This window comes from Rhinoraja longicauda, chromosome 16, assembly GCF_053455715.1.
Source record: "Rhinoraja longicauda isolate Sanriku21f chromosome 16, sRhiLon1.1, whole genome shotgun sequence".
Lineage (NCBI taxonomy): Eukaryota > Metazoa > Chordata > Chondrichthyes > Rajiformes > Arhynchobatidae > Rhinoraja > Rhinoraja longicauda.
The window spans coordinates 7016079-7030728 of record NC_135968.1 but is presented as its reverse complement, the minus strand read 5'-3'; the positions used below and the strand labels follow the sequence as shown (position 1 = coordinate 7030728).

The 14650-nt window shown below is 49.8% G+C and overlaps 1 protein-coding gene across 3 annotated transcripts in view; it reads right to left on the bottom strand.

Annotated features, from left to right (window-relative positions):
* rufy2 (RUN and FYVE domain containing 2) overlaps positions 1–14650 on the bottom strand; it is a 48552-nt gene that overhangs the window by 9408 nt on the left and 24494 nt on the right. For 2 of the 3 annotated variants that reach the window (XM_078413120.1, XM_078413121.1), the window contains exons 12-14: positions 12682–12779; positions 4465–4584; positions 2936–3065 (exon numbers count right to left, since the gene is read on the bottom strand). In XM_078413120.1, coding sequence (XP_078269246.1) covers positions 2936–3065; positions 4465–4584; positions 12682–12779 — 348 coding nt within the window. Of the gene's footprint in view, positions 1–2935; positions 3066–4464; positions 4585–10936; positions 11406–12681; positions 12780–14650 lie in introns of those variants that run through there. The other variant, XM_078413122.1, reaches the window with a different exon arrangement.

The following is a 14650-nucleotide window of genomic DNA, read 5'->3' as shown; positions in this document are numbered from 1 at the left end:
AGCTCCCGGAAGGTATTATTGCAACATTTAAGAAGCATCTACACAGGTACAGGGATAGGATCGGTTTAATGGGATACGCACCAAATGTAGTCAATTGGGACTAGTGCAGATGGGGCATGTTGGTCAGTGTGGGCAAGTTGGGCCGAAGGTCCTGTTTCCACACTGTATGACTCAGCTTTCTCATATAGATATCCAAAAGTAGGAGCTAGGACACAAATTCAACATGCCAACTTAGTCACAGGGAGGAACAGGATCCTGGGGAATCCGGTCTTGCTGAAGGCGGTGCCCGGCCCGAATGATGCGATCACAACCGTGCACAGCCAGAAGTGGTAGGTTACATCAACCGTCTCAACTTTTCCACTCCCCTTGCCTACTCTAACCTCACCCCCTCTGAACATACAGCCCTCCGCTCACTCTGCAGCAACCCCGACATTATCATCAAACTCGTTGACAAGGGAGGTGCCGTGGTAGTCTGGCGAGCTGACCTCTACCGTCAATGGCCAAGCGCCAACTCTCAGACTCCTACTTATCCTTGGACCTCATGATCCCACAGATGAGCACCAGGCCATAATCTCACAGACCATTTCAAATTTTATCACTTCTGGCTGTCTGCCTTCCACAGCCTTTAATGTTATCGTTTCATAGCCCAGTTTTACCTTCTCCCCAAAATCCATAAACACAACTGCCCTGGCAGACCTATTGTTTCTGCCTGCTCCTGTCCCAAGGAAATGATTTCCACATTCCTCATTTTCATCCTATCCCCCCCTGGTCCAATCTCTCCAAGAAACCTCACATGCCTTTCGCCTCTAATGACCACTTCCCAAGCCCCCACTCCCTCATCTTTACTATTTAGTGGTCTGAAGAAGGGTCTCAACCCGAAACGTCACCCATTCCTTCTCTCCAGAGATGCCTGTCCCGCTGAGTTACTCCAGCTTGTGTCTGCGGTTTAAACCAGCATCTGCAGTTCCTTCCTACACCATCCACCCGTTCTATGTTACTTATAATCTTATTGTATGTGTATAAGACCATTCCTCAGCCACCTCTACTTCAGGAAAAACAAGTCTGTCATATTTGATCTCTTCCCAATCCAGGCAACATCCTGGTGAATCTCCCGAGCTCTCCAGCACAACTGCATCCTTTAACCAGACCAGAACTGCAGACAACACTCCCAAGTTTGACCTAACCAATGTTTTGTAAAGGTTACATCCAAACTTTTATATTCTGTGCCCCAATCTATGAAGGCAAGCATTCCAGCAACAAATAGGCTCCTCCTTGCTTGGCAATAGGTGCAGGAGTAGGCCATTCGTCCCTTCGAGCCAGCACCATCATTCAATGTGATCATGGTTGATCATTCTCAATCAGTACCCCGTTCCTGCCTTCTCCCCATATTACCATGTTTCATGTGAGGTTTCTTGAGATAATATGTTGCCAGCCCTCATTGATGTTGGCCTTTTCTTGCCTCTTCACCCCCACCCCCTACATTCAATCTGAAGAAGGGTTTTGATCCAAAATGTAACCCACCTTTTTCCTCCAGAGATGCTGCCTGACCCGCTGAGTTACTCCAGCACTTTGTATCTATCTTTGATATAAACCAGCATCAGCAGTTCTTTGTTTCTACAAGGAACTACAGCGCTGGTTAATGCACAAAAGGACACCAGGCGCTGGAATAACTCCGCTGGTCGGGCACCACCTCTGGAGAACAAGGATAGGTGACGTTTTCCGACTGAAGATGGGTCCCGACCTGAAACACCACCAATCTGCGTTCTCCAGGGATGCTGCCTGATCCGCTGAGTTACTCCAACGCTTTGCAGGGGCAGGAGTAGGCCATTCGGCCCTTCGAGCCAGCACCGCCATTCAATATGATCATGGCAAATCATCCAAAATCAGTGCCCCATTCCTGCTTTCTCCCCATATCCCTTGATTACGTTAGCCCGAAGAACTAAATCTAACTCTTGAAAACAGTCAGTGAATTGGCCTCCATTGCCTTCTGTGGCAGAGAATTCGACAAATTCATAACACTGGATGAAAAGGTTTTTCCTCATCTCAGTCCTAAATAGCCTACCCTTTATTCTTAAACTGTGACCCCTGGTTCTGGACACCCCCACCATCGGGAACATTTTTCCTGCATCTAGCCTGTCCAATGTCTTAAGAATTTTATATGTTTCTATAAGATTTAGATTTTCTTTTAGATTTAGAGATACAGCACGGAAACAGGCCCTTCGGCCCATCGGGTCCGCGCCGCCCAGCGATCCCCGCACATTAACACTATCCTACACCCTAGGGACAATTTTTACATTTGCCCAGCCAATTAACCTACATACCTGTACGTCTTTGGAGTAATCCCATCTTTGGAGTGATCCCATTTGAAAGATCCCATCTCATCCTTCTAAATTCCAATGAATATAAGCCCAGTCGATCCATTCTTTCATCATATGTCAATCCCGCCATCCCAGGAATTAACCTGCTGACTCTGCGCTGCACTCCCTCAATAGCAAGAATGTCCTTCCTCAAATTACGAGACCAAAATAGAGCTCTTAAGGATAGCGGAGTCAGGGGGTATGGGGAGAAGGCAGGAACGGGGTACTGATTAAGAATGATCAGCCATGATCACATTGAATGGTGGTGCTGGCTCGAAGGGCCGAATAGCCTACTCCTGCACCTATTGTCTATTGTCTAAAACTGCACACAATACCCCAGGTGTGGTCTCACCAGGGCCCTGTACAACTGCAGTAGGACCTCCTTGGTCCTATACTCAAATCCTCTGCGTCTTTTTGTACAACACATTGGCAATCAGTGACACAAAATCGCCAGTAGGGACAGGGCAATGTCCTTTCAATTAGACACTCAAAAGAAACTACAAACTGCATGATATTTGTTATGACACTTTGCTGTCTTGGATTAATGAAGATGCCGGTGAGACTCGTGTTTACGGTACCTTTTTCAGGGCGCTCAGCTGCTGCGTCTGCGCTCTCAGTTCTGAGATGGTGTTCCTCTCCCTCTTCAGGTCGTTCTGCAGAGCCCGTCTCCATTCCTTCTCAATCTTCAAATCAGTTTCCAGTTGTATTCTGTTGGTTCACAATCAGTTCAGTTTCCATCAAATATATATAAATGTTTCCCCAAAATGTAGAAACAAGGAACTACAGATGCTGGTATACACAAAAGGGCATAAAGTGCTCGAGTAACTAAACTCTAGGTAGGATTTAAGTGTCCAAATATGCACCACGTATACTGAAAGCACACAGTATGAAACTCCCAGGACCAAAATAGTATTTTACTGTGTTTAACCCCAGTAGGAATTTGATTTACACAATTCCTACACCAGCGATCTACACTAGCACTAACCTACACTTACAATTTTTTCGGATAGATGCACAGAGTCACTTGTCCAGAGTAGGGGAATCGAGGACCAGAGGACAGAGGTTCAAGGTGAAGGGGGAAAGATTTAATAGGAATCTGAGGGGTAACTTTTTCACACAAATGGTAGTGGGTATGTGCCAGAGGAGGTAGTTGAGGCTGGGACTATCCCAACGTTTAAGAAACAGTTAGACAGGTGCATGGATAGGACAGGTTTGGAGGGATATGGGACAAACGCAGGCAGGTGGGACTTGTCTAGCCGGGACATTGTTGGCCGGTGTGGGCAAGATGGGCTGAAGGGCCTGTTTCCACATTATCACTCTGTGACTCTTAAGAGGGATAGAATGCGGGAGAGCACATGGAACAGGAACTGTGCATGGTAGAGGGAGAGAGTGAGGGAGGATGCACAGAGAGGGAGGAATGAGCATGGAAGAGGGAGGGAGTGAGAGCACGTGAAAGTGGAAGGGCACGTGGAAGAGGGAAGGAGGAAAAGCGTGTAGTAAAGGGAAGGAGAGGGAGTGAGAGAATGCGTTGGAAGAGGGATTGAGGGAGAACGCATGGAGATGGGGGGGGGGGGGGGGGGGGGGGAGAGGGGCGGAACGCAACGAACAACAACAAGCGAAATGGAAGGAGAGCAAAGACTGGGATAGCATAGGCAAGTGTGGGAGACAGTTGGCCAGAGATGTGGCTGAGGGAAGACAGTGCAGTTGGAGATCACGGCAATGCAAGACAGTATTAAGTCATCGGGAGAAGGAAAAGAGCATATATCTCCAACTTTAGATAGTTCCTCTTCCCCTTCCCAGATCTCCCTCTATCTTCCTGTCTCCACCTATATCCTTCCTTTGTCCCGCCCCCCTGACATCAGTCTGAAGAAGGGTCTCGACCCGAAACGTCACCCATTCCTTCTCTCCCGAGATGCTGCCTGACCTGCTGAGTTACTCCAGCATTTTGTGAATAAATACCTTCCATTTGTACCAGCGTCTGCAGTTATTTTCTTATATGAAAGTACATGATCATGAGGTACATTTAACACAATGTGCAAAGGCGGTTCAATCACGGATGTTCATCTGAATATCATTTGATTTCCGTCGCTTCTCCCCAAATACTTACAGCTGCTGTTCCTTCTGGTCGCTCTGCCTCTGCAACGTCTCCAGTTTGCCCCCCAGCTCGTGCCTGCACTTGTAACTTCCCTGCTCCGCCGTCTCCTGCTCCCTCTCTGCTTGCTGCAATCTGGTGCAAGTTAAATCAACTCTGGATAAAACCTATGCTTTGACCGAGGGAGGAGGGGGGGGGGGGGGGGGGAGCCGGGTGGAAAACAAGACCAAAGGGACAAAGAAGGCAGACAACGGGATACAAAACATCGGCAAATTAAACTGGAGGCAGGAACGAGAGGGAGAGAAGGAGGAATGGATGCAAGAATGGGAAGGGAGGGGATGGGATGAGAGAGAAAGAAAATAAAAGCTGCAATGCCGGCCAGGGTCGTCTCCCGAGGGCTGGAGAGAGAATATCCGGTTATTGCAGTCCAAGGGTCAAGCAAATAAATGGGAAAGCCAAGAGCAAGGTCCTACCCAGAGTCCAAGGAGCTTAGAACAGGTTGAAGCATTAGCCTTCTCTGGCTCTCTACCCGAGCTGGGATCAAAGTTGAATGTATGACTTAAAAGAGGCTGTGAAAGACAGGTTTTAATCCACGGGGTACACACACATGGAGGGAGGGAGGGAGGATGCCATTCACACATCGTGTTAAGTGCTTGGGAAAAGTGACTTCTTGGGACAAATCGAAGGTATTTATTCACAAAATGCTGGAGTAACTCAGCAGGTCAGGCAGCATCTCAGGAGAGAAGGAATGGGTGACTTTTCGGGTCGAGACCCTTCTCTCCTGAGATGCTGCCTGACCTGCTGAGTTACTCCAGCATTTTGTGAATAAATACCTTCGATTTGTACCGGCATCAGCAGTTATTTTCTTATACCTCTTGGGACAAACCTCACTTGAATTGCGACTTTGTGCGGGTTTATAAAACCACAAGGGGTGCAGATTAGGGAAATAGCCACAGTCTTTTTTCCCCAAATTCGAGAAGTCTAAACCAGAGGACATGGGTTTAACCTGTTCACTGCCAGGTTTTTATTTACTGTTGGCCATGACCTGAGTATACTCGGAGGCAGCACTGAACGGGAGGAAACGTTCAAAAGGAACCTCAGTGACAACTTTTATCTCCACATAAGATGGGGCACAAAGTGTTGGAGTAACTCAGCCGTTTCAGGCAGCATTCCAGATGAACATGGATGGGCGACGTTTCAGATCGGGACCCTTCTTCAGACTGGGAAAATCTAAGGACCCGAAATGTCACCTATTCACGTTGTCCAGAGATGCTGCCTGACCCGTTGAGTTACTCCAGCAATTTGTGTCCTTTTTTTTGTAAACCAGCACCTGCAGGGTATCTGGACCAAGATGCCAGAGGAAATGGGAGAGGAGGGTACATTTATAGACATTTAAAAGATAGGTACTTGATATGGGCGAGACGCAAGCAAATGCAACCAGCTCGGTTTGGTAACGTGGTCGGCATGGACCAGTTGGGCCGAAGGTTCTGTCTCCATGCTTTATACATAGCGCCATGGCTCCATAAATGTAGGTGTCAAGTTAGGAAAAGGGGATGTACAACAAGGTAGGCCATTTAGAACGGAGATGAGGAAAAACTTTTTCAGTCAGAGAGTTGTGAATCTGTGGAATTATCTGCCTCAGAAGGCAGTGGAGGCCAATTCTCTTAATGCATTCAAGAGAGAGCTAGATAGAGCTCTTAAGGATAGCGGAGTCAGGGGGTATGGGGAGAAGGCAGGAACGGGGAACTGATTGAGAATGATCAGCCATGATCACATTGAATGGCGGTGCTGGCTCGAAGGGCCGAATGGCCTCCTCCTGCACCTATTGTCTATTGAGAGGCAAAAGTCCTGCAAATTGAACGATGAAGACTGTGCACTGGGCTTCAATTAAAATGAAATTGTGTGATGGGTGGAAAACCTTTAAGGGAAGGAGAAAGTGTTTAGGCAAATCAGGCGAGGTTCCCTTGAATAAAAGTGTGATGTAGCAACATGGTTCATGAGTGTAATGGGAAGAGACACAGTACGCGCCCGTGCCACCAAGTAGAGCCAAAATAAGGACAAGGGAAGAGATCATTATTAAAGGATCTTTCTCAGAGTGCACGATTCATTTGTAACAAGCCAGAGAAATCGATGGCACACGTGGGGATAAATGGGCAAGACGGCTAACCGCCGCTATCTGAACCTTCGTTTCCAATAAGAGGCAGGACGAGAAAGGATATGGGGCAGCTTAGATCAAACAAAAATAACAGGATGAGAAATAATCTTGCGTCAGAAAATAAGGATGTAAAATCCCAGCTCGGATGGAAGATGGCAGATGGAATTTAACTCGAGCCTAAGTGCCAAGTGATATATATATATATATATATATATATATATATATATTGTCAAGGCAAGGATACAAGTAGTGAGTGGAACGTGAAGTGTTGGAGGAGCTCAGCGGGTCAGGCAGCATCTGTGGAGGGAATGGACGGGCGACGTTTCAGGTCGGGATCCTTCTTCAAGGCAGTGAATGACAGGACTCTGAGGAGCAGATTAACTATGAACGGAAATCATCGGTGAGAGTGGTCTATGACTCATAGAAACATAGAAAATAGGTGCAGGAGTAGGCCATTCGGCCCTTCGAGCCTGCACCGCCATTCAATATGATCATGGCTGATCATCCAGCTCAGTATCCCGTACCTGCCTTCTCTCCATACCCCCTGATCCCTTTAGCAAAAAGGGCCACATGTAACTCCCTCTTAAATATAGCCAATGAACTGGCCTCAACTACCTTCTGTGGCAGAGAATTCCACAGACTCACCACTCTCTGTGTGAAGAAATGTTTTCTCATCTCGGTCCTAAAAGACTTCCCCCTTATCCTTAAGCTGTGACCCCTGGTTCTGGACTCCCCCAACATCGGGAACAATCTTCCCGCATCTAGCCTCTCCAACCCCTTAAGAATTTTATATGTTTCTATAAGATCCCCCCTCAGTCTTCTAAATTCCAGCGAGTACAAGCCTAGTCTATCCAGTCTTTCTTCATATGAAAGTCCCGCCATCCCAGGGATCAATCTGGTGAACCTTCTCTGTACTCCCTCTAAGGCAAGAACGTCTTTCCTCAGATTAGGAGACCAAAACTGCACACAATACTCCAGGTGCGGTCTCACCAAGGCCCTGTACAACTGCAGTAGAACCTCCCTGCTCCTAAACTCAAATCCTCTTGCTACGAATGCCAACATTCATATGACTTCCTCTAGCTGGTGCCAGGAGTCACCAGGAGTCATATGATATGATATGATATGATATGATATGATATGATATGATATGATATGACTCCTGGCACCAGCTAGAGGAACGTTCGATCCACTGAGGACACAACGTATGATGAGCGTTTGTCACCACTGGGCCTGTACTCGCTGGAGTTTAGAAGAATGAGTGGGGGGGGGGGGGGGGGGGGACCTCATTGAAACGTAGCGAACAGCGAAAGGCCTGGATAGAGTGGATGTGGGGAAGATGTTTCCACAAGTGGGAGAGTCTCGGACCAGAGGCCACAGCCTCAGAATAAAAGGACGTTGCTTTAGAAAGATGAGGTGGAATTTCTTTGGCCAGAGGGTGGTGAATCTGTGGAATTCATCGACACGGATGGCTGTGAAGGCCATCAATGGATATTTTTAAGGCGGAGATTCCTGATTAGTTTGGGTGTCAGGGGTTATGGGGAGAAAACAGGAGAAGGGGCTTGAGAGGGAAAGATAGTTCAGCCATGATTGAATGGTGGAATAGTCCTGATGGGCCAAATGGCCTAATTTTGCTCCAGTAGCTTGTGGACCTATGAGGACATTGGCCTTTGTCTGTGGAACTGGTGAGCTACAACGCTTAGAACTATATTATGCACTCTGTATCTCCTTCCCCTTTGCTCTACCTATTGTACTGGAGTTTGATTTGCTTGTATTTATGTATGGTCTGTCTGATCTGTTCGGATAGCGCGCAAAACACAGTTTCTCACTGTACCTTGGTGCACGTGACAATAAATAACAAACCTAAACCTAAACCATTCGACAGAAAAAACTTCAAACAAAAGGGGCTTGTAATCGGAGACAATTTTAATCTTAACATAGTGAGAGTGACAAAGGAAGTCATGACAACAGGTCGATGAAAGGAATCCACGCCATTCCCTGGCAACACACTGTGGATCCAATCAACACAAGTAGGCTTGTCTATAATCTTTCCGTACATAACAAGATGGGATTAATTAGTGAGCTTGCCGCACGGGAAGCTTTCTGAAAGCTTAATCACAGCCTGGGAGGGGATTTGATATTCCAATTAGTCACTGACTTTAGGGAGGGAACAGAGGGGACCAAGAGTCAAGCAGTGGCACCAACAGCATGAACTCACCACCTACTCTGCCTCATTTCCCACCACGGGCAGCCTGGTGGTGCAGCGGGTAGAGCCGCTACCTCACGGCGCCAGAGGCCCGGTTTGGATCCTGACCTTGGGTGGTGTCTGTGTGCGTTCTCACTGTGACCGCGTGGGTTTCCTCCGGGTGTTCCTATTTCCCACCACATCCCAAAGACGTGCGGATTTGCAGGTTGATTGGCCCTCTATAAATTTGCCCCTGGCTTGGTGTGTGGGGAGCAGATGTGAAAGTGGGATAACATGGATCCAGTGAGAATGGGCGATCGGTGGTCGGTGAGGACTCGGCGGGACAAAGAGTCTGTTTCCCTGCTGCGTCTTTTAATCAATCAATTGATTTGAGAGGAGGTGGAGGAGGTTATCTTTAGCAGTGAGACCTATCTGAGGTGCCCCAGGGCAGAGGTTTACCCGAGGTGCCACTTGGCAGTTTACCCGAGGTGCCCCAGGGCAGAGACCCACCCGAGGTACCACTGGGCAGAGGTTTACCCGAGGTGCCCCAGGGCAGAGGTTTACCCGAGGTGCCCCAGGGCAGAGACCCACCCGAGGTACCCCAGGGCAGAGGTTTACCCGAGGTACCACTGGGCAGAGGTTTACCCGAGGTGCCCCAGGGCAGAGGTTTACCCGAGGTGCCCCAGGGCAGAGGTTTACCCGAGGTGCCCCAGGGCAGAGGTTTACCCGAGGTGCCCCAGGGCAGAGGTTTACCCGAGGTGCCCCAGGGCAGAGGTTTACCCGAGGTGCCCCAGGGCAGAGGTTTACCCGAGGTGCCACTTGGCAGTTTACCCGAGGTGCCCCAGGGCAGAGATCCACCCGAGGTGCCACTGGGCAGAGGTTTACTTGAGGTGCCACTGGGCAGAGACCCGCCCGAGGTGCCCCAGGGCAGAGGTTTATCTGAGGTGCCCCAGGGCAGAGGTTTACCCAAGGTGCCCCAGGGCAGAGGTTTACCCGAGGTGCCCCAGGGCAGAGACCCACCCGAGGTGCCACTGGGCAGAGGTTTACCCGAAGTACCACTGGGCAGAGGTTTACCCGAGGTGCCCCAGGGCAGAGGTTTACCTGAGGTGCCCCAGGGCAAAGACCCACCCGAGGTGCCACTGGGCAGAGGTTTACTTGAGGTGCCACTGGGCAGAGACCCGCCCGAGGTGCCACTGGGCAGAGGTTTACCCGAGGTGCCCGACCGGAAGACCCAAAGGCTGGGCCGTTGGCAGTACCCGCCCGCAGCCTCCGCTGACCGGTTGGTACTGGGAGAACGCTGGGTGTTTGCAGCAAGAACAGACCACCATTCACCATATTCAAAGGCTCGACCATTATCAGCACCCTGACCGTCACCATACTGGATCGCCATCACAGTGGATTGTCATCATGTTTTACCCTTCCGCTGAATGGTTAGCACGCAACAAAAGCGTGCACCTCGGTACACGTGACAATAAACCAAGCTAATGCCAACGGAGCAACCATAGTAGTTCAGTTTAGTTTATTGCCTCGTGTGCCAAGATACAGTGAAAGGCTTTATTGTTGCGTGCTATCCATGGATTTTCAACGGTGAGTCAACAGAACTACGCCAAAGACGAAAGATGGAGTTTCCAGGAAGAGGAAGGGAATGAGGGAGAATGAGAGAAAGAGAAAGAGAGAGAGAGAGAGAAAGAGAGAAGGCAAAATAGAGAGAGAGAGAGAGAGAGAGAGAGAGAGAGAGAGAGAGAGAGAGAGAGAGAGAGAGAGAAAGAGAGAGAGAGCGAGAAGGCAAAAGAGAGAGAGAGAGAGAGAGAGAGAGAGAGAGAGAGAGAGAGAGAGAGAGAGAGAGAGAGAGAGAGAGAGAGAGAGAGAGGAGGGGGGTTCAGAAGAGAGGAATAAGAGGCAGGAGAGAGAGAGAGAAAGGGGACAGGAGAGAGGGAGGGGAGAGGCAGGAAAGAGAGAAAAAAAATACCTGGGCGATCAGAACTACACACAGTATCCCGAGTGTATATTTTAGTGACTTGTACTGTTATAACATGACATGCCAACCCCTGCCCGCAATGTCCTGACCATTGAAGGCAAGGGTAGAGAGAGAGGGAGAGAGAGAGAGAGAGAGAGAGAGAGAGAGAGAGAGAGAGGGGCCAGTGGGGGTGACAGATAAGGGGAGATGGAGAGTGAGAGAGAGGGGTAGGGTAATGGAGGGAGAGAGAGAGCGGGAGAGAGGGAGACTGGGGCAGGAGAGAGAGGAGGGGGAGTCGGGAGGTGGAGGGGGATGGAGAGAGAGATGGGACGATTGAGAGAGAGAGAGAGGGACAGGATAGGAGAGAGGGGGAAGAGAGTGTGAAGATAGAGAGAGGACTGAGATGGAGTGAGAGATAGAGAGAGAGAGAGAGAGTGGTGATGGAGAAAGAGAGAGAGGGGGGGTGGTGGCGAGAGAGTGAAGCATTTACATTCTTGCACAATCCCACACAATACAATTTGAAGTTACTCCGTTAGTTTGCATCAAAGATCAGCGCGATCGGCTTCTGGTTACAAAGGGGATCCTATATGTCGCACTCTCTGCCGATACACTTCAAGCAAGTGCTTACGACAGCCCGTGTTTGAACTAATAAATCTTTGTCACTTGGGGAGGGGGAGTCACCAAAATAAGGGGCAAAGTGGCAGAAGCAAACGTGGGGGCGGGGGGGGGGGGGGGGGGGGGGGAGAAAGGGGGGGGGGGGGAAAGTGAAAAATGCAAGCGGAAGAAAAAGATGTTAATAGCAGTGAGTGACATTTCGAAAGAGAGCAACAATAGTTAATCTCAATAGGCAAAGCAAAGATAGTAATGGATGAGGCTGGAGTACATCAAATGTAGATGGGAAATTTCCATGCTGGGGTTCATAAACGAGGATCGAATACAGAGGCCGGAGAAACAATCCACCAAGACCCAGCGGTCAACAGTGTTAGACAGATGAGGAAAGACGCACAATGTGCCGGAGTAACCCAGCGGGTCAGGCAGCGTCCCTAGGAGGACATTCAGCCGGGCCTTCAGCGGCCAGGGTGCCGAGTGCGGAGGTCGGGAGGTCATGTTGCTCTTGTACAAGACGTTGGTGAGACCGCGTTTAGAGTATTGTGTTCAGTTCCAGCCACCATGTTGGAGGATACTGTCAAGCTTGAAAGGGTTCAGGGAAGATTTACGAGGATGTTGCCAGGGCTGGAGGGTCTGGGCTGCAGGGAGAGGTTGAGCAGGCTGGGTCTCTATTCCTTTTGAGCGCAGGAGGATGAGGGGTGAGCTTATAGAGGTGTACAAAATCATGCGAGGAATAAAAGAGAGTTAGATGGAGCTCTTGGGGCTAGCGGGATCAAGGGATATCGGGAGAAGGCAGGCATGGGTTACTGATTGTGGATGATCAGCCATGATCACAATGAATGGCGGTGCTGGCTCGAAGGGCCAAATGGCCTCCTCCTGCGCCTATTTTCTATGTATCCACGTTGGCCGGAATGGGCAAGTTGGGCCGAAGGGCCTGTTTCCACGCTCTACGACCTTATGAGTGTAGATGGGACATGTTGGTCGGCGTGGGCAGGTTGGGCCGAAGGGCCTGTTTCCACGCACTATGACTATGAGTGTAGATGGGGCATGTTGGGTGGCATGGGCAAGCTGGGCCGAAGGGCCTGTTTCCCCGCTCTACGACTCTATGAGTGTAGGTGGGACATGTTGGTCGGTGTGGGCAGGTTGGGCCGAAGGACCTGTTTCCACACTGTGTTACTCTGTGACTCTATAACTTGAGCCAAGAGGGCAACAGGGGGCTGGCAAAGCTGGCATGGGTGGGCAGGGCCTGCTGGTCTGGTCACGTACGTGGGAACGGCTCACCGGACCGGAGGGAGGAGGAGGCCAGACGAGGGGGCCACCAGGTTGTACCTTTGCTCGATCTGCTTCATGGCGGCTGTCACGCGGTGGGTCTTCTCTTCCAGCTGGCTCATCAACTCGCTTTTCTGCTTCAAACCGTCTTCGGAGCCCTGGATCCAAAAAGGAACGCCGATCACGAGTGCCCGAAGTTTGGACGAGGCGGTGGTTTAAAGCTCGTCCCTGTGTCTCGGTACACGTGACGATAAACTAAACCGGACTGATGGGTGTAAACACTCACGAGGCTCCAAGTCAAAGGATTGGAAAAGCGAAGAGGGCAGCCTCCAAGATCATAAGTGATAGGAGCAGAATCAGGCCATTCGACCCATCAAGTCTGCTCCGCAATTCAATCATAGCTGATCTATCTCTCCCTCCTAACCCTATTCTCCTGCCTTCTCCCCATAACCCCTGACACCCGTTCTAATCACGATTTTATCCATCTCTGCCATAGAAATATCCATTGACTTGGCCTCCAGAGCCTTCTGTGGCAAAGAATTCCACAGATTCACCACCAACTGACTAAAGAAATTCCTCCTCCTAAAGGAACGTCCTTTAATTCTGAGGCTATGACCTCTAGTCCTAGACTCTCCCACTAGTGGAAACATCCTCTCCACATCCACTCGATCCAGGCCTTTCACTATTCGGTTCGTTTCAATGAGGTCCCCCCTCATTCTTCTCAACTCCAGCGAGTATAAATGCTCATCACAGGTTAAATGCTAGCTCCTGAGAAAGCAATCCAAGTCTGTCCAAACTCTCCCAGTAGCTAATATCCCCTAATCCAGGCATCATTCTGGTAGACAAAAGGACACAAAGTGCTGGAGTAACTCAGTGGGTCAGGCAGCATCTCTGGAGAACGTGGATGGGTGATGTTTCAGGTCAGGAGTCTTCTTCAGACCCAGTCTGAAGAGGTGGCAGCATGGGTAGAGTGGTGAAGAAGGCTCATGACATGCACATAGTCACAGAGCATGGAAACAGGCCCCTCGGCCCAACTTGCCCATGCCAACCAAGATGCCCCATCTACACTAGGCCCACCAGGCCACATTTGGCCCATAGCCCTCCAAACCCACCCTATCCATGACTCAATCCAAATGACTTTTATATATTGTTGGCCAAACTGGTCTCCCGGTGGCCGAGCACTTCAACTCCCCCTCCCATTCCCAGTCTGACCTTTCTGTCATGGGCCTCCTTCAGTGCCATAGTGAGGCCCACCGGAAATTGGAGGAACAGCACCTCATATTTCGCCTGGGCAGCTTGCAGCCCAGCGGTATGAACATCGACTTCTCCAACTTTAGATAGTTCCTCTGTCCCTCTCTTCCCCTCCTCCTTCACAGATCTCCCTCTATCTTCCTGTCTCCACCTATATCCTTCCTTTGTCCCGCCCCCCCTGACATCAGTCTGAAGAAGGGTCTCGACCCGAAACGTCACCCATTCCTTCTCTCCCGAGATGCTGCCTGACCTGCTGAGTTACTCCAGCATTTTGTGAATAAATACCTTCGATTTGTACCAGCATCTGCAGTTATTGTCTTATACTTTATATATTGTTTCAGTACCTGCGTCAACTACCTCCTTTTAGTTTCTCTGAGGATGGTTCAGTCGCCTCATAACAGCCGGGAAGAAACTGTCCCTGAATCTGGAGGTGTGTGTTCCTACAGTTCTGTACCTCTTACGGTTATATATGTTTGGTTTAGTTTAGTTTAGTTTAGTTTATTTTAGTTTAGTTGAGAGATACAGCACGGAAACAAGCCCTTCGCCCCACCGTGTCCGCACCGACCAGCGATCCCCGTGCACTAACGCTACCCGACATACTTTAGGGACAATTTTACATTTACCCCAAGCCAATGAACCTACAAACCTGAAGGTCTTTAGGGTGTGGGAGGAAACTGAAGATCTCGGAGTAAACGAGTAAAGATCTCTCGCAGGGCGGCACGGTGGCGCAGCGGTAGAGTTGCTGCCTTACAGCGAATGCAGCGCCGGAGACTCAGGT